This window comes from Botryllus schlosseri, chromosome 14 (assembly GCF_051294905.1).
Source record: "Botryllus schlosseri isolate E-star chromosome 14, Bs_hap1, whole genome shotgun sequence".
Taxonomy (NCBI): domain Eukaryota; kingdom Metazoa; phylum Chordata; class Ascidiacea; order Stolidobranchia; family Styelidae; genus Botryllus; species Botryllus schlosseri.
Window position 1 is genome coordinate 20,121,967 of NC_137249.1, and position 22,554 is coordinate 20,144,520.

General features: G+C 41.6%; 2 protein-coding genes across 6 annotated transcripts in view; one reads left to right on the top strand and one right to left on the bottom strand.

The window, feature by feature from the left end:
- Positions 1–22,554, top strand: part of LOC145455875 (calcium uptake protein 3, mitochondrial-like) — a 78,545-nt gene that overhangs the window by 24,293 nt on the left and 31,698 nt on the right. The window lies entirely within an intron of this gene.
- Positions 17,935–20,017, bottom strand: LOC145455876 (uncharacterized). The gene is made up of 5 exons (XM_080333902.1): positions 19,389–20,017; positions 18,882–19,044; positions 18,742–18,830; positions 18,247–18,383; positions 17,935–18,182 (listed from the first exon to the last, which is right to left on the bottom strand). The coding sequence occupies exons 1-5, from the start codon at positions 19,543–19,545 to the stop codon at positions 17,955–17,957; spliced, it is 774 nt and encodes a 257-aa protein (XP_080190028.1). The 5' UTR covers positions 19,546–20,017; the 3' UTR covers positions 17,935–17,954.

Genomic DNA, 22,554 nt, shown 5'->3' on the forward strand with positions numbered 1-22,554 from the left:
CGTTTTATACTCCGCTCAATATCAATGTAGCAATACTCGCCGAATACATTCTCCGGTCTGGCCTAGACCGTTAAGGCGTAAGCTTATATTCCTTTGCAATTCCTCGTCGAAATTGTTGACAGCGCGACGGAATATAGTGATTTTATGGGATGATTACATCATTTGATTGCCCCAGTTGATACATTTAGCGACGTTTAAAACGTCAATATTTACTTCAGTATTGTGGCGATATGTGGCCCGAGTCATCGCTAGTTATCGTGTACGAACAACTGTACATTAATAGAGGCTACCACTTCACTGAAATATAGGGTTGGAATTAGCAATATGATGTGACGTGACGTCATGAGGTTCACGTTCGCGTTCACACAGAACCTTTCAAAAAGGTTCGCGTTCACACGAACCTGAACCTTTCAGAGGTTCACACCATCCCTACTATATACTGTATGGTGCGAAACGAGCCAAGCTCGCTGTAACCTTTTTTCCGGATTCCAGCCGTTCACTGATTAAATCGTCAGGTTACCGTAAATAACGCTGCACACCAAATTTGATTCAATTACAACAAGTGTAGGACTCCGCAGATCCAATTAAAATTTTTAATTTATAAGGGAAAATTAAAAAATGTGGATAATCCGAGGATAATCAACGAAAAACTCACATAACTCCGCTTCTACTAGTTGGAATTGACTCAAATTTGTTTTGCATCGTCTTTGAAGACAGCTCAACAATTTCATGGGGTTGGCAGACAAATTTGAAAAATTTTATTTTTTAATTTTCCCTTATAAATTAAAAATTTTAATTGGATATGCGGAGTCCTACACTTGTTGGAATTGAACCAAATTTGGTGTGCAGCGTTATTTACGGTAACCTGACAATTTAATCAGTGAACGGCTGGAATCCGGAAAAAAAGTTATTTTTGAACAGCCCTACTGTACAGACATGTGCGATTCTCATGCATATGACAATGAACTCTGATTAGGCACCAACTGAACCTGATTCAATGTGCAAGGTTTCGCAAATTCAGTAATTATAGAACTAATTTAATTTGGAAACCTGCGTAGCTATAATTCTAATCATAATTCACTAATTATTATTATTCAGGCATGAATTACTTGTCACGAAAGTTCACGTAGCCGCCTGATATATCGCCTTCTTGGCGTTATCAGCCCGAGTTAAAAGTGACGAAAAAGTATGTCAGCGTGTATGGTTGATATGGGGCAACTATGCATTGCAGTGGTATAAATGCTGGATATAGAAGTAACTTAAGGGCGGGGAAAATGTACTGCATCTCAATTTGGATCCTTACATCGTATCGTGATACCATCGCTTCTTTGCTGCACAATGCACATATTTCTAGCAACCCTGTGCACATATCTGTCGGAAAAATGTGTATTTAGAATTGTCATCTTAACGTCGTAAGCTGCGATGATGATTTCGCAAAAAGTTCGAGCTCACACGAGGTCAAACTTTTCCGTTATATTGGGAGATGGGTGACAGTGTTCTGCGCAGTTCGACCTTGTTTTTCTTCCTGACGGGGTCTAGAAAAATTTGGGTATCGTGTGTATCGAGGTAATAGTCCAATTTTATGACTACCATATCTGGAATGAGACCTCGCGAATTTGAAAATTGTGCGCGATGGCACGGCGTATTGAACACCGTACGTAGTTGTCAATATATAGGTTGCTCGTTCCTGAAGTGACATCATGTGTAGATTTGACTCGCGTGAATCTAAATGAGCAAAGCGGAAGCCGTAAGCCCACAAATCGGTATTACATACCGCAACACAATGCTCAGCCCAATGGCCGTCCGTGACGAGTGTGCAGAATGCGGCGGCCTTTTCTCGGTATTATCTCGCGAGTTATATATTTCCATCGTCTTTAATTTGTTGACAGTAAACAGCGCGTCTATGTAGATGCGGTGTGCGACGGAAACGAAACCTGGCCGTGTTCCATTGATATCACGACTCGCACCGCAGTCTATGGCCATTTAGAGTGCGGATTTCAAAACGGATATGAAGTTCACCTATCACTAAACAAGTAGATGTTTGTATGCATTGTGTTTTCGTAAATCCGGCGGTTTTCGCGGGTGCGCGCGTATTAAACGCTTTGTAGGATATTATTAGGCGCTGATTTCTGTTACCGTTTTATGATGGCGCAGTTTGGCGAGATAGCGTTGCTCAAGGGTTTTTAACCGTATTGTGCTCATGGCACAGTAAAATAGCAAAACTATTATCGACCCATTGAAGTTCGATGCGGCACACTGAAAGCAGCGCCTTGGCCCAACACTATCCCACGGCACACATGTTGAAACCCCGTGACTTAGTGCCACGGTAGCGGTGTCTTACAGAACTCTGGAGCAGTGGTTCTCAACCCTTTGTCTTCGCGGACCCATTTCCGACCGTCACGGAACCCGTTGACCCCGTAATTAGTTTTTGCTTCAATTTTGCGCAATCATCGTGCAACCATCATATTTTTTGCGCTGATATTAACTGCAGGCTGGTGATAAACAGCAACAATTTAACTTTTCATGAAAATAAAACATCAATGTGTTTTTATCAGTGAGCATGCCTGTTCGCAATTTAAATTGAGTTACACAGTAGGATAATTCATCTTCGACGGCCATTCTGTTGATGTGAGTCCTGAAGTCTTTGCAGTTCGGAAGCTAAACTCCCTCATGATTTCCCTATCTTAAGTCTTTGGATAATTGATAGTGCCAATTTAGAGGTTTTGCGGACCCCTGAGGGTCCGCGGACCACAGGTTACGAATCGCCGTTTAGAGCAAAAGTGAGCCAGACTACACGCAAATATAGACTACCAGATCAATCTGTGCATAGGAGAAATCTGAGCAAATAGTCTAGCTTGCGACGATTTCTGTATGCAGTCGATGCTCTGTTGCCAGATTTTGGTCGAATTCGTGCCTGTTAAGAGGGCGAGCATGAGCAGTGAGCACACAGCACGCCATGTTCGTGTCAACGGACGTTAAAAACTGATATAGCGGCAGAACGAATCGATCTCGGATCCCACCAGATAACACGGGCGTATCCCCGTTGTTGAATGCTTACAAACTCTATTGTGCTTCCTTCTGCAGCATTGCGAAAAAATGAATCGTTTTGGTGCTTTGTTCGGGTGCTTGTTTTCCAGTATATTTTTTCCCGAATCGTGCTCATTATTCGTTCGGTCTTGTGTCCAATTATTCACGGGTGATTTGGTGCCTGTTGCCTGAAGTTGCAAATTCGGAATCAGCATCGTCAAATTAGGTAAACCGAATTAATCGTTCTAAAAAAGCAAAAAAATAGTTGATAAATGTCGACCGGTGTTGTAATTAAAATTATTGCTTAGAAACATTTCACAAATTATATTAGAATTAGCTTTAGAGCAAAGTAACAACTCACGAATTAGATTAGAATTAGATTATCAGCATTTATCTTGTGGTAAACGAATCTTTGTGCACTAGGGCTGTTCAAAAATAACCTTTTTTCTTGAATCTTGCGGGTTACTTGATTAAATCGTTAGGTTGCCTTAAAAAATGACGCACACCAAATTTGAATTCATTCCAACCAATATTCGCGGATTTCGTAGAGTTTGAAAATTTTGAATTTGCCTAAAAATGCAAAAAAAAAATTTTTTTCCAATCTTCCTTCCAACCTTATGAAATTGTTGCTCTGTCTTCAAAGACGATGCAAAACAAATTTGACTCGATTCCAAGCTGCAGAAGCCGAGTTATTCAAGTTTTTTGATGATAATTCTGGGATGATCCCCCAATCAAGGATAATCCCAGAATTATCTAAGAAAAACTGAAATAACTCCACTTCTACGGCTTCGAATTGAGTCAAATTTGTTTTGCATCGTTTTTGAAGACAGCGCAACAATTTCATGGGGTTGGCAGAAAAATTTGAAAAAATTTTTTTTTTTGCATTTCTAGGCAAATTCAAAATTTTCAAACTCTACGAAATCCGCGAATATTGGTAGGAATGAATTCAAATTTGGTGTGCGTCATTTTTTAAGGCAACCTAACGATTTAATCAAGTAACCCGCAAGATTCAGAAAAAAAGGTCATTTTTGAACAGCCCTATTGTGCACTGCACATGGTAACTGACCTTTGTCATTGTAGCGATTAGCGGATCCCAGATTATTACGATGTATGCGATTTCGAGAATTCATTGCGATTATATCTGTTGTTGCGATTTCCGCTGTAACCGCGATACTGATTTTTCCTCGCATCATATCAGTTTGCACGCGGCGATACTTGGAAGTATCGAAGTAATTCTGAAAGAGCGGTTCCAGGAACCGATGTGCCAAAACCTTAAACAGGGGTGCCCTTACCATTGGTTGCGATCTACGAGACATTAAATATAGCTAACGCAAGCCTATCATGCATTCCATCTTTCAACCGATTGAACTGATCGTGAAATCAGATCACGCAAGGGCTTTTATTGTTCAAAATTTCTATTTATATACTCAGCCAAGCAGTTGGACTTGGCTAAGGTATAGCATCGAAGCTGTAAGTATCGTTTTTTACTCAGCTGTGGTCCGATGTTGAACTTGGTTATTGATGAAAGTTATGCATAGTTAGTTGCATCATCAGTTCAACCTGAACGGTATATATGTTGCTAGATCACGCTCTGCTGAAGTGTACGCGTGTGAGCACCCTGGGCTGAAGTAAACACCAATGTTTTAAAAGCTATAGTTTTCTCGGACCAAAATTTTTAAAATCTCTAAATCATCTCCAGACTGTGGTAGCCTGGTGACGACGCACCATTTTCAACTCGCCTGCTTAGAGTGCTTACGTAAGCGATCACCAATCCCCCTCTCCTTATACAGACGAGCGGTGATATGCGCTTATATGGTTTACACTGTGGGAAAGGCATGGAAAAATCTATCGGCAACAAAAGTCCACAATTTCGCCTTAAATTTGTTTCGGTAATGCGATATTGGAAACATTAACATTCCGACACTTGTCCGCGTTTCAAATTTCGCCGCTTCAATCGGTAATGAAACGCAACTATTTTACATACCCGCTGGTCCAGCACGCGATGCGTAATAGCAACAAATCATGGATACCACAAATCGTGTGGTTTTATGAATTGTCGTAGAGATGTCGTCGCGTAGCGCCTACTAATTAAAACAGATATTGAACTGCGCTGTGTAAATTAGCGTGATAAGTATTCGGTAAATTGTCCATTATCGAGATAATCATTTTCATCATCTTTAATGCTTCATGTACGGCGGCTCGATTACGCATTCCTCACGACGCGTGTTAATAGGATACGACAACTTCAGATCTTGGGAATGATGTGCGCCGAATATCCACACATTTGGCGACTTATAGTTATTAAGGAGTATATGTCATTTTTTCAATCGTGCAACGAAAGTAAGTATTGACGAAAAGTCGATTGCCACACCAAATCTGGATGTCTCCAATGCTGCAATAAATCTGCGAATTTACATTTTCTCAAGACTATACCGACGTGTCTCAAATTGGCAGAATGGGGTGTCTCTGATGACATTATGCGTTATTTGGCGGCCCCACAATCTGTAAAAGATACGATGGAACTTCAATGCCACTATTTAGTCAGCATCTTGAACCGTCTTGATATATAGTCGACGGCCCTTTCGAGGGACTCTGGATATCCACAGTATAAGCAATCAAGCATGACAATCGTGTGACGTCAAATGCGAGGCACGGGCGATCTGACCATATGCCCCCGCGCAGCATAAATGAAACTATGTTAGTCACGTTGTTTTTGTGGTATTCATGGAGTTTTCGAGTGCAATGGTCATTTTTTCTAGGCCGATATTGGTTATTGTGATTCCCCATCTGCTGACTTGTAGCACGGCCCACTTATACGCGTTTTCAAGACACCGCTTACGCGGATCAAATCGCGTGGCCACAGTTAATTGACCATGCCGCAAAAATAATGAAAATATGTTCACGTCACGTGGCACGCGTTCTCGATATTATATTCCTTGGATGGTCACAAGTGATCCATCCATTCCAGAGAACAAGTTCTCGAAATCGAGCTCCTAGATTTGTAGGCCTACTCACCTGTGTTTCTTTCTGCTAGATACCGGTAATTCTAGTTGTATAATTAGATTAATTATAGCGAAATGCCGGTAATCTAATTCTAATCTAACTTTTCAAATTTTGCCTTACTCTAATTCCAATTATAATCTAATTTGTGAAATGTTTCTATACTCTAATTCTAATTCCAATTTAATTTATGGTTTCCGAAAAATGTGACAGGGGAACTGTATAGTGCGAAACGAGCCAAGCATGCTGTACAGACATTTACCGTTCACTCATGCGTATCAATTCTGATTTGATATGGACTGATCTCGATTCAATTGCAAGTTTTCGCGAATTCAGCAATTCTAGTGTAATTCGGAATAAACTGTGTAGCTATAATTTCTATTATTGGCTAAATTGACTTTCCTGTATGATCACCGAGAGAGTCGCTTTTATTCGATCCGGACAAGAAGGACATATTCGGTTCGATTCGAAACGGATAAGCCGCGCTAATCGAAGTTGTTTCGTATTACTGATAGACTAATTTTCAAATTCAAAACGATGAGACATTCAATTTTAACACCAAGTAATCTTGGTATTTTCGAATCTCATTTTTAAACCGATTCGACCGACTCTCTTTCTCTCTCACGCTCTCCCATTAACCACTGAATGCGTATGTTAAGTGATATATTTCAATAATTCTGTGGGAAAATCTCGGCGAAACACAGTGGATGGTAATAACTACCATTAATAATATACTCGATCATATGAATACGTTGCTAAGGGGCATGGAACGAGGCGCGTTTAAGTTTGTTTCTCTTTTACATGCGCCGCATTCATATTCGTACCGTTCTTGAATAGCTTGCCGCGCGGAGGTACACATTATCGAAACACGGCCACCGTAAAAGTCGACGATTTCGCAACCGCAAAAACCCTAGACCGCATCGCGTGAATCACACGAAGCTGCGCAGTATCGCGCGGACCACTTGAAAATCATAAAACTTGCTAATCGTATCATAATTGCCTGTCATCGGCGCGCTATTGAAGGCTTTCTGCGAAAATGATTTTTCGCATCCGCCGTCGGCCGGCCGCGCGATTTGAAAATAAAATGCTGGCAATAGTCAATTTACTTAACGACTCCGTGTGGACAATGTCTCGACTTGTGTTGAGAGCGTAGTAATGATTGGTAGCGGCGATATTGTGGTTTTTTTTGGGACAGCGATTACCCTTTTTGATAAAACATTGTCTGATTTCGCGAAATGAGTAATTTGTCAGCCTTTGGTGGGGTTTTCAGTAATATTCTGGTTTGATTGATACATGGTAACTACCGTTTTCTCGATGCGTTTCTCCTTTGCCATATTTTCCATTGATCTGTTATGCCACAGCTACTATGGAGGAAATTTGTGAAATCTCATTTTATCATTAGCACTTCTAACTTCTGAAAATGTCACAAAAACTCGAGATTTGAATCTGAAGGTTGAAGAATTTTGGAAAACAGATGCTCCTTTCATTATTCATACTGCTGGTGTCCTCAAATATAACTTTCAAAATTCCATAAAAACTCGAAATTTGAATCCTGAAGCGAAAAAAATTCGAAAAGTGAGAAATTCACTTCATTTTTCATACTGCAGGGATCCTCGCGTATTTTTCGTCGCGACCCCCTAAATGTGCGGTATATAACAACTGCTTTCAAGCTGGTTATCAGTATGTAATGCCGCAGAAATGCGTTGCTATTAGCTATCAATAGATATAATAATATTCTAGTCTTGCCACTTGCCATTTTCTCGTAAATAAAGCGCAATCTTATGGTTGGCATTACGGGCGTCGGCTGATACTGTCGGCTTTTAGCACTATCGGTGAATAAATCCAGCTTACAAAGCCTCGTCCCTGCTAAATTAAATTGTTGATCAAGAATGCCCCAAACTTGACAGATGCAACAACAAAACAAACATCACAGCTATACACCGTTAAATTGGAATGATCAAATCTCATTTTGTCCAGTTACGTCCCTAGACCGATGCTTCGTTGTCAGAGTTGTGTGAGTTTTATCGCGGCAAACTCGATAGCCAGCCCAATCAAACGTAACGATAAAGTGGCGCTTCATTCCATCTTAGCTTTAACTTCTTGTCTGATGGTCGCTTAGAATTTTGAAATCAAAGCGCCGTTTTATTTGTATAACGGGCTTTCGAAGTTGGTTTGAAATGTTCATTATTCAACATAGCGATTCTTAAAATATTTCGGTACCCGAACAGGAAGGTCTCGCTACCCAAATTTGGGTCGGCACTCGCTATTTGAGAACCTATATCGTACTAGAAAGTTTGGGAACTGATGGATACGGTCTTTTGCCAATTCTTGACCGCGGGTTTGCATTTTGGACCGGCCTGTATCAGCCATATATTACGCGGCAGAATCTCAAATTATAGGAAGGCAAGATTATATTTACCGGCATTTACCTACGTCCTACAAGATAGCGTAATGGCGAAGCGTCCGGCCTCTTGCTCGGTAGTACGTGGGCTCAACCCCGGCCGGGTCAGACCGAAGGGCTTCCCTCTTGGCGCTCAGCATTACCGGGATAGCACGGAGGGGGGTGGGGGTGCAAGACCTAGAGAGCATTAAAATGCTATTTCTGTATCTTCCTTGTCCAGCGGCATATGCACATCATTTAGTTATGGTATGCATATGTACAGATCGTGTGTGTGTATATCATGAGTCGTGTATATGCCGCAAAACGTCATTGACATTCTGGTATAATGTACAACGTCCTATTTCTATTTACTGCCAGGCTGTCACGTCTAACTTATACGTGTAAGAACTGTACGTGAGCTAACAAATTTATATTCTATTGGACTATGCCAACTGTGAAACTTTCTTTTTACAATCGTGCAATTGTCCAATTTTTCAAAGTCATTTCGAGGATGTTTTTGGGATAGGGATTTCAGAATCTATATTTACGCGCGTACTATTTTTGTTCAACAATATGCACCCGCTTGACTGACATGGCACCGCGACACCACAAGTATAATGATGAATTAGATTGGACACCACGCTAACAGTGCAAATGCGCCTTAAGGTCAACAAAAATATAGTTACGCCGATTCCGTGATAACAGCGTCAGTGTTTTGTAACTCATCGACTTTTCCACAGCGCCGCGTATGATTTCGAGTGTGTTGTTGGGTATGCGTTGTAAACTAAGGCTTACCTGCCAATTCAATATACCGCTACAAAGGCCGGGCTGGCGATTCATGATTAATCCCCGTGCCGCGACGCCCGTTCGTGGTTATCTTTGAACACGAACCACTTCGAATGCGGTCGGTACGGTTCAAGTTTCGAATCTGTGTGAGCGCGGTCTTCCGCGACTCTTACAAAACTCTGCGTGCCTACGAAAACTGCTATACTTTGCGACTGTGCGACGCTGATTTGCGATAATGTCCGCGGTCGGCTATCATTCTTTGCCGACATGTCACCCGCATAATAGCTTCCCACAAGTCACAAGCACCATTGAGGCCAAGTGCGTAGTTTACCTCTCGTGGTTATATGGAGAGGGCCTTTCAAGATCACCACATTTTGTACATATTGTCTTCCCCGGCCGCGATCTGTCTTCATTTAGGTAGCAACGTTTGTTGATACAGGGTCTTGATGCCCCCACTTGACGATTATTTTTGATTTCAATGATGTTACCGCTTTTATTTGTTGATCTGATGCCTCGTCTCGGCGTCAGTTTATAAGCGCGGTGCAGCGGCGCGCTAAATTTGTTTATCATACCCGCTCATTCGTACAATAGTAATTTTGTTACCCAATAACAGCGATAACCGATCCGCCAAACGCGTTGTAGTTTTATTGCGATTTCCTGCGCGATCGTTGCTTACATATCAGTCTGCTATGGAAGGATGTATGAACGTGAACGTTCACTCGATAGTTTCGATCAAATGTAATATGCGGGGACTACTTGAGTTGTTTTATTTCGCTCGACGGCATGTTTGTGAAAATTCTGGTGTCATAATTATGAATACAATCATCTGCGGTTTTATCACAGTTTATGGACAAGCTACCGTAGCTGTTACATATAGGTTATTTATTCCAGCAGATGTGATCCTGGCAGTATGCGTTGGTTAGGGTTACTATATTTTGGGATGTGGAAAAGAGGACACTTTATATTGAAATCACAAAATTTAGAGTACAGGACTTGAAAAATGCTGATTCTAACATTCTTTCAAAATCGCAGATTGGAAAATGGCTGAAGACACTGCAGATAGGTGCAAAATATTTTCAGTGGCCCTGTTACAGCGGGCTACGTCAAGGCTCTCAAATTTTCAAATGCCATATTATGCCTTCAACCATGCTTGTTCCTCAGGTTGCAGTGAATCTGTGGCACGATCACCCTTGCCTTAGCAATATACTAGGAAGGGGCTTGTGTTTTCGTTCATATCATATACGTCATTCGGAACTAGTTAGTCGAGCTCGACATACCACCCACTATCGTTTTCACAGCACCAAGGGCTGTAATATGTATTATGACGCCACGCCATCTAACCACAAGCCCTAACCGTAACCTTCGGTAAACCTGACGCACTTTCATGTCCGCTGCTGAGACTCATTACCACTCGCGGGAGTCGCAGGTCAACGCGTAATGGCTGTTTTTATCAACTTCTGATCTATTTCATCCCCGCCGTGAAATTGTAGGAAATCTGCCCCTAGTACCAGTACCGGTTTTGATAAAATGATTCCACTAGATAGCTTTTATTATTCGTCTGCAAGGTATGCATGCACTTCATCAAGGTATGTAGGATCGCCAAAAATATCCTAGCAAATGTAATAATATGATACGGGCGATATAATTGGGCTTGCTTGTGATTGGATGGAATCTCTGTGAAATTTGAAACCACTTCTGCATGGCATTCTTTGTTGAATTCTTATATAATTCGTAGCTTGTTTGACCTTCTTATGGGCAGATTCTAGCCGCTAGAATAGCTGCAATAACAATTGCACATACATCACAGTAAGATAACCAGGGGCTGTCAACCTTTGTTTGGCCGTGGCCCATTCTCCGGTTTGAAAATGTTCTGTGGCCCACCTCTTATCCTAGACTCATGGCCCTGTTCGAGGTGTGGTAATCGCCGGCGCTGATATTCCTATTTCTTTAGAATACACGCATTTTCTCTTACTAATCATGTTTAAATGCGGACCTGTAAATCGCACGAAGCGCGACGAAAAGTTTCGAAGCGACCAACGAAATAATTTTGGGCCCCTTCGAGCACCCCCAATTGACGGTTTGGGGTGCGGAAGGTACGGCCCTGGTAGATCGTATAACTCTTGTGTATATTATGGCCGTCCGCTGATCCACTAACGTCGCGAAATCCAATGTTCTAATCCCCCCTGTGTGATTGGGGTTTTAGTTCCACTATGGCATGGAACAATATAGCCACCGAGACCAAATCAACTTTTTCAAACTATTTATATGAGTAGTTCTTCGACTTTTCATCTTCTCCCCCACTTCTATTGAAAGATAATGGCGTCTCGCGAAAAGGCATTCCTAACGAAAACACAATGTTGACGCTTTACTCCCGAAACCCGCCCTCTTTACTTGTAATAACCTGTTGTTTAAAATGGCTTCTGACAACCGATCGCGATCATCTGCACGCTTTGTGGTAGGATAAGTGTTACAACCCTCGAAAAGCGCTGTCATGCAACACGACTTTTCCGCGGGTATGGTAAGCGGCACCGCCGAAACCCCAAGAGCCATGTTGACTTTCTTTGTGACAAATGCGCGCGGCCATCTTTTCGTAATCGGATTCCTTGTCGGCGGCACGAAATCGCCATTATCATATATATACCTCGGTAATATGATTTGCGCGATGGCGGGCGTAAAGGGTGTTATTTTTGAATTGTCGGAAAAGTTGAAATTCACTCAAATCGCAATAACGTTACAGGCGTAAGTCAGACTTTTAAACATCAATTTGTCATCGTGCCCTATTTTTAAATATATAAATCGACTTTTCGAGGAATCAGGGTTTGTTTTTGAGGTATAATATGTTTGGGCGATGTGCGTATCGAATCCATTTGAAAATTATTGTATTATTCTAGCGTCGAGATTAAGCAAACAAAAAGTATACACGCATCATTCGACAAAGTTAGAGATTCTTACACGAAAAAACGCATCAGGGATCAGTTTACTGGATATGTGCAGATTGTGCACCGGTTGTGTGTTAAGGGCGCGCGCGTATTACTTTACGCTGCGCCCCGGCGTAACAATAAATAGTTGCATTTTCACCCCACTCTGCCGTTCCGGGTCTGTTATATTTCACTAGGGAAATCCGCATTAGCTTCGTATGCAGGGAGAGTCACTATTGCTTGCAGTCATGCAAGATCCGTCATTCCGGCGAGCGATGTTGACCTATACCCGTTACCGTTTCCTCTCGACGTAACCTTGACCTGAAATACTTGACGGTATGGCCGATGCCTGGTTTGAGAGGTCTGTAGTTATGTAACATCTTCGAAATATTTTCAGTGTAGAATTAGACGCGCCTTGATTACATTCCGTTGAGTTTTCTTGGCTGTGTTCGCACGCACAAGGTTTGCTGCGATACAATTGTTGTTCTGTGACAAGAATTGATCGGTATTACATTGTACTACGAACATATGTTGGAGTTTGTGACCGATTTATTACTGAATGTAGTTTTTGGAACCGGGGACGTCTATATCAGTGTGGTCTTCAAACAATGACCGTTTCTTATTACATTCAGGGATATTGGTCGGTAAAGCGCATTCGGGCTCGAAGAATTAACAACAAAGCACTTTAACCATGGTTTTAATGACTTATTTTTAGTTCATATTATTGTGTGTAAATTACTGCAAACTGTCATAGTAAAGCTTTTTTTCCGGATCAAAATCGGGCTGCAATTTCGCGCAATTTGCGCTATAGATTCCATCAAGCAATATCTCCGCATTGCTAAAATTTACTCCGATATCCAGGTATTCGAATTAGATATTTATAAAAATCTTCATGATGCAATAACAACAAATTAAGATGAACCTATGTAACCACCACGCTCCAAATCATAGCAAACGACACGGGAAACAAGACATCTGGAAACAGCGAAATTACTGCTATTTTCCGAGAATGCGGAGATTTTCTCTCTGTCGAGTAAGAATTTGACTGTCCATGGAAATTCGATTTTTCTATGAATTCGGAAATATAATAGTATTAGGTATATTCGAGAGACATCGATTCCGAGTCTTTATCTAAATTTTATTTATAATATCACATTTTGTGTACACTCCATATGTGCCAGAATGCGCTCTTTTACAAGCCTATCCTGACGATTGTCACACAAGATATTAGGCGATTTTAAAATAATTAACGCTATTTGTCAGGTCACATTTCGCGCGCCTTTGCGTTGAGGATATTTCCAGGTCATTTGTCCCTGTTGATTTACCAGAAACGGATGGAAATTGGTGTTTCTTACGATCTTTTCTCCGCACGCTTGTGTCGGGACAGCGACGGATTCAATATTTCCCTCGAAAGCGCCTCGGTAACCCGAACCCGTTTGTTTGCGAAAAACACAGTTCTAGGGAATGTACCGCAGGTGTAAACACAGACAGTCTGCTATCATGTCGCGTATTATGCGGTTGTCCGCGGTCTCGAACGGGTCGCGGTATGCCGCAATTCTCAACGTAAATGCTGCAGGTTCCGGGCTCCTATGCATTTCGATCCGCATCATATATCCCCTCGTTACGAGATTACCCCGTTGCGGCGATATGTCTTATCTTGGCGTTGAGCTGCAAATGATCGAATATCGCCTTTCGCGATTTTTGCGAAAACAATCGCTTGTTGTCGCGGATTTAGCAACGGACCAAATGCATCAACAGTGGCGCTAAAACAGTTTCGCGAAATCGCGGTATGACGGTGTCCAGTTATAATAATAGGCTTATAATCAACTATTTTTGAAGACTGCATTCGCTCAAAAATTTCGCCAGGACTTTCTGCGTGTCCGATAAGAAATGCAGGTAGAAGGCGCGCCTCCCCCCGGCTACGTGAGTGATTGTGATTCCAAATGATGTCGCTGAAGCGGTATATTTTTCACAGGACCATTTTTGGCATTGCTTATCCTATAGTGAGGAATGATGTTGTATTTATGGTCTGTTGTGAGCTTGAACGATTAATCACTTAGAATAGCTATCATCACTGTATCATAGTTATGGCTGAGCGTATGCAGCTTATCAATTCGTTTTAAAACATATTTATTAATAAATCTCGTCGTCATAAATATCATATGAGAATCTCATCTATTGCGCTACTCTGATTGCACGGAAACGTCGGTTTGTAAACGCAGTTCCAGCATTGAAACTTTCGCCGGCGTTAATTAAAAACACCATTATCGCTTTTACGTGAAGCTTGAACTTGGCCTCACTCTTTATCAGCGTTTGTACCTGTTACAGAAGAGGCTTTGTGTCCGTGATGATTGTAGTCGCGCTCTAATCCGTTATAGCCACCCGCATGCACTTCTAAGCATTGTCAGTTTCGCATTGTTGCTGCTGTTAATGAGCGCGCGTGACACGATTATTCTATAGATATGGTAATTGATTGTTCTCATCGAAAATTTCTTTTCGATTTGGGATGATTTATCGGCCCAAACTGTGGTTAGCTGGTGCTCTGTCGTTTTCTATCGAAACAGACGCCCACTTCATGGAGATAGCGGATATCTATGACCATCGCGATCAATCTGATGAGGCAGCCCGCGTGTTGGTATGCCTCCCGCCCGTGACTATCTGCGACCCAGATGACACGTACCGTGCGCACTTGATGCGAAGGCGATTTTTGGGTCAGCGCGCGTGTATGGAAATGGAAAGTTGTCCTTTTCAGAGACTGTATGGTCGTTGATTTGAAATAAATCTTTTACGATTCGCTTTTTGTGTCTACGATTGCATGTCAAGACGTGGTAGATAACTGATACCTACTCCACGCAACAGTAAGGTGCCCGTTTCGTTACTTTCGCACGTAAGCCAACGTATCAGAATGCGTTCAATTCGCATCATTTTATAGACCTAGAGCTGTTGCTTACACCGTAGCTTCGGCGTTACACCACTTTTTGGCAATTGAAGAGCCATTGGTTGATGTCAATTAAAGCTATTGGGGTCTTGTTTTCGCCCCATGACGGGTAGTTTTTTTTATATATATTAGTCACGCCAACCGCAAAGCTCGTTTTTACCGCAAATTCTATGTCTTGGTCACATTATCCCTATATACGATTAAATCTCTCGATCACCCTACATACCACTTTTATTAGATACCGGTATTGTAACTGCGAGCGACCTTGCCTTCATCAAGATAGCTTGTCTGAAATTCTCCTCTTAGAATAAAAATGCTTATTTTATGCAAATAATATGCTATTGTCAAATATTTACGGTGCAGATATATCGTGGCGATTTGCAATAGATAATTTCGCCTAAAGGGTCGTACACACAGGACGCGGTTTGCGGCGGGCGGCCAGCGTCGCCCGTCCAGCGTCCAACTGCGCGTCCGTCGTACGACTTTCGACGTTGCGCGCTATGCGCCAGGGCTTTCACACATGTCATGGCCAGCGTCTGACGGCTGCGTAGTGCGTAGAAAAGTATTGCCAGTTTTTCAACACACACCATACTTAATATCATTATTGGTTTGTTTATAGGCTTCTAATCACCTAATGAGTAGTTGCAAAATGCTATACCATTATATATATGTATATAACAGCCAATAATTCTACTACTTCGCGAGCGAAAACTATTTTATATTATTATATTTTCTTTTGTGAACGTAGATAAATGGCATGCCGATTTTCGGTAGTACCTGTCAATCATGATTCATGAGCCAGTTGGTTGTTGTGACATTGTGAGTAGAACTACTGGGATCTGGGATGAATATATTGAATGACAAGGATATTTGCTAAGTTATATTCTGTTAAGTGTGATTTGGGTTAGCATAACACTGCTACTTTTTAATGATATGCTAATTTTTTTCATATCTCAAGAGTAGAGTTGAATTGGTAGTTGATAGTGGTGAGTCCAAAGTTCTGACTTGGAATCAACATGAATAAAGCTGAGATGGACGCAGTATGTTTATTGCTAGCTTTACAATTTGAGCAGCTGATGATATTATTGATATTATGGGACTCCACCAGAAGGTATGTAGTGATGCTTACATACATACCGGTATATAAATTCTACGATGCTGACCGTTGATGATTTCTTCATTATAGAGAGTGGGTCCGCCCAATTTTTCAAGACCGAAACCGCTTCGGTGAACAAAATCTGGTTGAAGACCTGTTCGATGACCCAGAAATGTTCCACAAATACTTTCGCATGGATGACTCGACCTTTCGTGAGCTTCTTACGAAAGTCTCCCCATACATAACGAAGCAAGATACTAACTGGCGGCCAGCAATTTGTCCAGCTTATCGACTTGCAATTACATTACGGTGAGCAAATGATCATGCTCATTTATTCTCGATTTCACATAATTGAATTTTGCAATAGATTCTTGGCGACGGGCGACTCTCAAATCACTATTGGCTTGAGTTATCGTGTTGGACCTTCGACGGTGAGCCTGATCATCAAAGAGACCTGCGAAGCACTGTGGAAGGTACTGTCGCCCGAAGTATTGAAACCTCCGGCCACATCTGAAGAATGGGAAAAAATCTCTCGGGATTTCAATACATCTTGGAACTTCCCGATGTGCTTAGGAGCAATTGACGGCAAGCACGTGGTTATCGAATCCCCCAGTTCGAGTGGTTCGGAATACTTCAATTACAAGGGAACCCACAGTATTGTGTTAATGGCAGTTTGCGATGCTCGTTATTGCTTCACATTACTCGATATTGGCGACTCAGGCAGACACAGTGATGGTGGTGTATTTGCTAACAGTGAATTTGGCAAAAGATTCATTTCCAGTGACTTGAATATGCCTGTATCTGGATATCTGCCAGGTACAGATTTGCAAGTCCCATATTGTATTGTTGGAGACGCTGCCTTTCCTCTCAGACAGAACTTGATGAGACCCTATCCTGGAAAACTTCTCCCATTTGATAAATCTGTTTTCAACTATCGGCTGTCTCGTGCAAGAAGGATAATTGAGAATACATTTGGTATCCTGGTCACACGTTGGAGAGTGTTCCGAAGACCCATAATTGCTTCCGACAAAGCCATCCTAATAACCAAGACAGCATGTTGTTTGCACAATTACCTTCAAATGAAAACGAGCTATGCATCTGCGGATGTTGACCATGAAGATCATGCTGGCAATATTATCCCCGGGAACTGGCGTGCAGAACGGCAGCCCGAGGAAAGATCTGGGTTGAAAAGGATTGGGAGGATGGGATCTAACATGACGTCTGCACGGGCATCAGACGTGCGCGATAGATTCAAAGACTATTTTACTTCCAATGCTGGCAGGGTACCCTGGCAAGATGCAATTGTCAACAGAACCCGTTAGCGGACAATTGCAACCACATGACAGCTCCCCCGTTTCAATTTGCTCTAGTAGAAATATTTGGCACTGTAAATAGATCGCTTGATTAATTCATTGTCGTTTAAATTTGAGGTCCTTTCTGATTAGAGACATGTTTTGCTGTTTGCAATTTTCAAAACGTGAGGAGATGTAGTACCACTTGTGGAGGATTTTGAATATGGAGTACCTATACGCTCTCACAAGTCAAGTTTGCTGCTGTTGAGGTTCTAGCTGTAGTTTCTAGTTACGTTGAAGTACTGCCTAGTTAGTAGTTAACCCCAAGTCTCGTTTGCTGCCTTGTCATGTTTCCTGTTTTTACTGGTTTGCTGCCTTGTTATGTATTCCTGTTTTTACAAGTTTCAATAATAATTCGAAGCAACGAGAGTACCGTTCCAAAATTGTATTCAGATATCAGAACATGCATTTCAAAAAATTGAACATGCATTTCAATAGTTTAGAAGAAAGACAGTGGTTATTCATTTGCCGGTTCCGATGTAGCAACCTTAACCTTATCTGCGAGATATCCCATGATATGACTTGCAGCTTCGTATGCCGTTACTCTCGGCAAAGATCGGAGAGTCTCCGCTACCTGTTTCCCCAAATGGGAAAATTCATTTTGCTCGTCATGGGCAGTGTGTAGTGCTGCAGTCACCCCAGCAACATTCTCCATATTTTTGTGCAACATAGTGGTGATTCTGTCCTGAAAAGAAAAAGATTTAAGTTGATCTGTATTGTATATCAAGAAAAAGCAATCCTGCCCATACTTGAAATTCACTGCGATCCGAGCGCTTCCGTTTTCTATTGGAAGATGAATGCTGCTGGGGAGAAGTGATACTTGACAGCGGAGTGTTGCACGGCTGTTCACTTCCACTTTCTGGCACTAAATCTATCAGATCATCACCTGCAAATGAACAACAAGCATATAAAATTGATTCTTCTCTATGGAATAGATCAATTTATGTATATTAGGGCTGTTATGCTGTCGTGGAACATCATGTCTGGCCATGGTAAAGTGAGGAAAAATTAGCCACCATAGGTTTACTGATAAAACTGGTCACCGTACATCAGAGGTCACCAACACGCGGCCCGCAGTTACTATGCCCTCACCTATGTTAGAGAGCACAGTGTTATACCGAGGGAATTTGAAAAGTAGATGCTATTCATTTCAAGGAAATGAAACTTCAATATGAGATTGGATAGCAAGACTACAAAATCCAGAAAAAGATTTTTTTTCAACAATCCAAGATGTAAAAACATACCGTCGTCTAGTGGAATTGGAATTTCATTGCTGTTTGAGAGATCAGTATTTACTTGAAGGTTTCCAACAGTTCGAAGGTTTCCGACAGTTCTGCAAAATGAAAATTATGGGAGCTGTATTGCAATACTAAATATAACTCACACTTTGTGCTTAAGATAGTCCAATAAGAAGGTCATATTCTGATAAAGCTCCCATCTAGATGAGGTCGATGCACTTGATCCGCTCACACAGGAATCCTTGATTTTGTTTTTCTCTTTTGTGAGACGATCTCTCAAACTTCTCCATCTTTTCTGGCATGTCTCAACTAGAACAGTGTGGTTGTTATTATGTGTAGCCGCCACAGCAACCATCTCAATATCATTTTAAATATTTGATGTTGTACTCCGTAACAGTATCTGATAGCCTATGCGATATTTTTACATAAAAAAAATAAGATTTGTCACATATTGCAATCCATAAATGACGGATTGACACCTGTTAGGGGTCTATTAGGAAGTGTCTATTTGTCAGGAACCGCACGGATAATTTCTCGGTCTCGTAAAGGCTATTCGTCTGGCACTCACAGTTGTGACGGACCCAACGACATGCATCAATCCATAGTCAAGGGGAACACGGTTCAGCACAGTATTACACAATATTTTTCCTTACCTTCAACACCCAAATATTGACTGATACTCTTCCACACATTTTCTTTCAGTTTCACGTCTTTATATGAAGAGAGACTCATATTGTATAGACAAGGGTTATCTTGCACTTGCTGAATAAGCAGCTCATTGAAACACAATCCTTCAGTTTGTGATTGCATAATTTTAGTCACTGTTCACTAAGTCCGTAGCAAATTGTATGTTACTGAAAAGTGAAATACCATACAAAAATCATTCCTGTGCTGCACAGTGCACAAGTTCCATGCCTCAGAAAACATCCCTCTCTGTGCACAATGCTGCACAGTGCACATGCTCCATGCCGTATCGCAACAGCACTCAATCGCAGACCTCAGATGCCACCAAATTGAACTATTATAACTTTTAAATATCAAGACAAGTACAAACCAACCAAATAAAACTAGAATCCATGTATAAATGGCCCGACACCGCGCGAAAGCTCACCCAAAATGTGGACCAATACGAAAGCGGCGGCCGGAAAAGTTAAAATAATTTCAACTCTGCCGTTTGCCGCTCCGGGCGAAAGAATCGCCGCTAGGCGTCGTACGCGCAGCCATGTGTGAATTACCAACGCTTGGCGCTGAACGCAGAATCGCGTCGCTGGCCGGTAGCCGCGTCCTGTGTGTAGGACCCTTTAATCATCGTCCTCGAAACACGCAGAGGATTAGGAACAGAGGTATCTATATATCCTTGTGCAAACTCTCAATTAATACCGATGGAAGCACGCCTACAGATATGATTAGAAATCAATAACGCGGTAAGTCATAATTTATTGATCATCAAGTAATTCAGGTCCCATATAAAAAATTCCGGTCGGGATAATAAGTGATTTCTTCAGAAACGACAATTAGGCATGCGTATGGTTTGCGTATGACGTATGTTCTGGTCTGCAAAGTGATATAATATGCCGATCTGTCGTCTCACAGCCATTGCCGTTCGGACGATATAAATTTAAGGTCGAATATATCGACAGTAATCGAAGTAAATCCTAACTGATTCGGCCTGTAAATATTCTTTATTTTTTTCAATGTGTTTGGCATTAATTCCAAGTAAAATGATTTATACAACAAAACTGTGGTTAAGCAAAAAAATTGCATGTGCTGGAATACCGTCCACTCTTTTAATACAGGTAAGGCCTTAACTTTTGCATTATTATCAAGATATCGTATTCGCTATTGGCATTCCTTCAATCGCTGCATACCGATGTTTCCCTGCAATTCTTATTCTTGTCACATAATTTTGTTGTGTTAAGATATCGAGTTACCGTGTTATGTAATCTGTATGATAGGATCCTTCACACCGAGCCAGTTTAAAGAAATGATTTTTCTTTTTTATTGTGTACAAGCTTTCGGAACTAGGTGCGCTCCTTCATCGGGTGATTAAAATGAAAATATGTCGCGCCATACCATGGTTTAGAAATAGCTTATGAAGTACAGTAGGTATATTTTTACGTTCTAGTGACACATCAATAAAACTAAAAATATAGTTACAAATCTGTTGCAGCCACTGATATAATGATTACGAGTAAGATTATTGAGACGAGGATATGAGAGAAATTTGTAGCCACTCGATATCAGATACGCAAATCTGAGTGGTCTAACCTGTTATGTTGCGCCCGACCCAAATGATCACCATCCTCGCCCATACAAAGACTCACCCGCGTTGTAATCCCTGTATTCGGGAGAAAGGCGATAACTCCCGTCACCATCAGAAAATCCACAGTCGCGTGTTACAGTCGCACGGCCAAGCGTCACGCCATCTGTATCCCTACGCGCGGGCTTTTATGTTTTCAAATGCGCTTTGGTAGACGGATGGGGTAGGCAGCGGGTCGTCTGCGGACAAAAATAGCACCGTTGCGAATGTCCCACGATTCCGCACCGTGTTATTTGCCGCACGTTGCTATTCACCGTTGTCCGTACGCGGGGTGTTCGCGGAAAGGCGAGAAGCTCCGCACGGAATTTACTCTGAACGGATTACGGAAACGCGGTATTATTGGTAGCCTACTTCCTGCGCGATTGAATATCTTTGTGTTCTTTCGGCGTGGTAGATTTACCCTGCGAAATGATACGTTACTGGAGTCATTAAATCTTATTTCATAAACGCGCGGAGGTTATGTTTAAATGTCGCGCCAGTGCATGTGTTATGGAGTGTTGTTGTACCACGCTTCTTTTTGCAATAGCATCGCCGCTCCAGCACGCTGTCTAGGGTTGTTCAAAAATATTTTTTCAAATCTTTCTAGTTTCCCAATGAACTTGGTACATCTGCAGATGACATTTGGATCAATTTGTTTAATACAGGGGTAGTCCATCTTTTTGCCATTCATGGCCGCATGCCAGGGCATAAGCTAGTCGAAATGACTGAGCTGGACGCCCAATATCCATGGTAAATTGTCTGTGTCCATTGTCCATTTCCGGGGAACTCCGGACTAATCTATTTCATGATATAGGCTTACTATACGCACCAAAATCCCAAGCGGTCACTGGCCTGGAAAAGTTGAGGGATTGCATATAGTACATTTTTTCAGATTCACTTATTAATTCCCTCATTAATATTAGTACTTTTACAGATTACTATTAAATATTTATCCTTTCTCAGCCCATGTGATCAGATTCACTGGTAGAGTTGATGTTGATATTTTCGAAAATTTAGGGCATGTTATAAATAATGATGCATTTTTGGGTGGGCCAATTGTTTATAGTCACTTTGTTGCATGCTGTTATTCCTTGACATCAATTTGAATTGAATTACGTGTCCACGGCCGTACAAATTTCCTTCTACGGCCGCAGGTTGGCCACCCCTGGTCTAATAGATCCAAAATTTTATCCTTATTCAACTTCTCTCCTGTTACGCCTGGAAGAATACTTGTATAGTTGGAAGGAAAAGTGCCATCTTAGGATGCATATAGTCGAACCATACATGCATGGTTCGAAATTTAGAGTCTTCGACTTCGAGGTAAAGGGAATGAACTATTGCAATGGCTGACGCGATGAAAGCAAGAAATCAACCAGCTTTTTTAAATTTAGAGTTCTAGATATATCAGTGTAGCTGTGTTTAGTGTGTTACATTCGTAATCGATTCGAGCGCATAAAAGCCAGCCGTTAATCATTTGAACCTTGAATAGTATGTGCAAAATGCAGCATCATTACGTCGCT

Coding starts and splice junctions, on each gene's coding strand:
- LOC145455876 (XM_080333902.1), bottom strand. CDS start 19,545: ATGCAATCACAAACTGAAGGATTGTGTTTCAATGAGCTGCTTATTCAG. Junction 19,045..19,388: donor TCAATATTTGGGTGTTGAAG/GTAAGGAAAAAT, acceptor ACACTGTTCTAG/TTGAGACATGCCAGAAAAGA. Junction 18,183..18,246: donor CGGATCGCAGTGAATTTCAA/GTATGGGCAGGA, acceptor TTTTCTTTTCAG/GACAGAATCACCACTATGTT.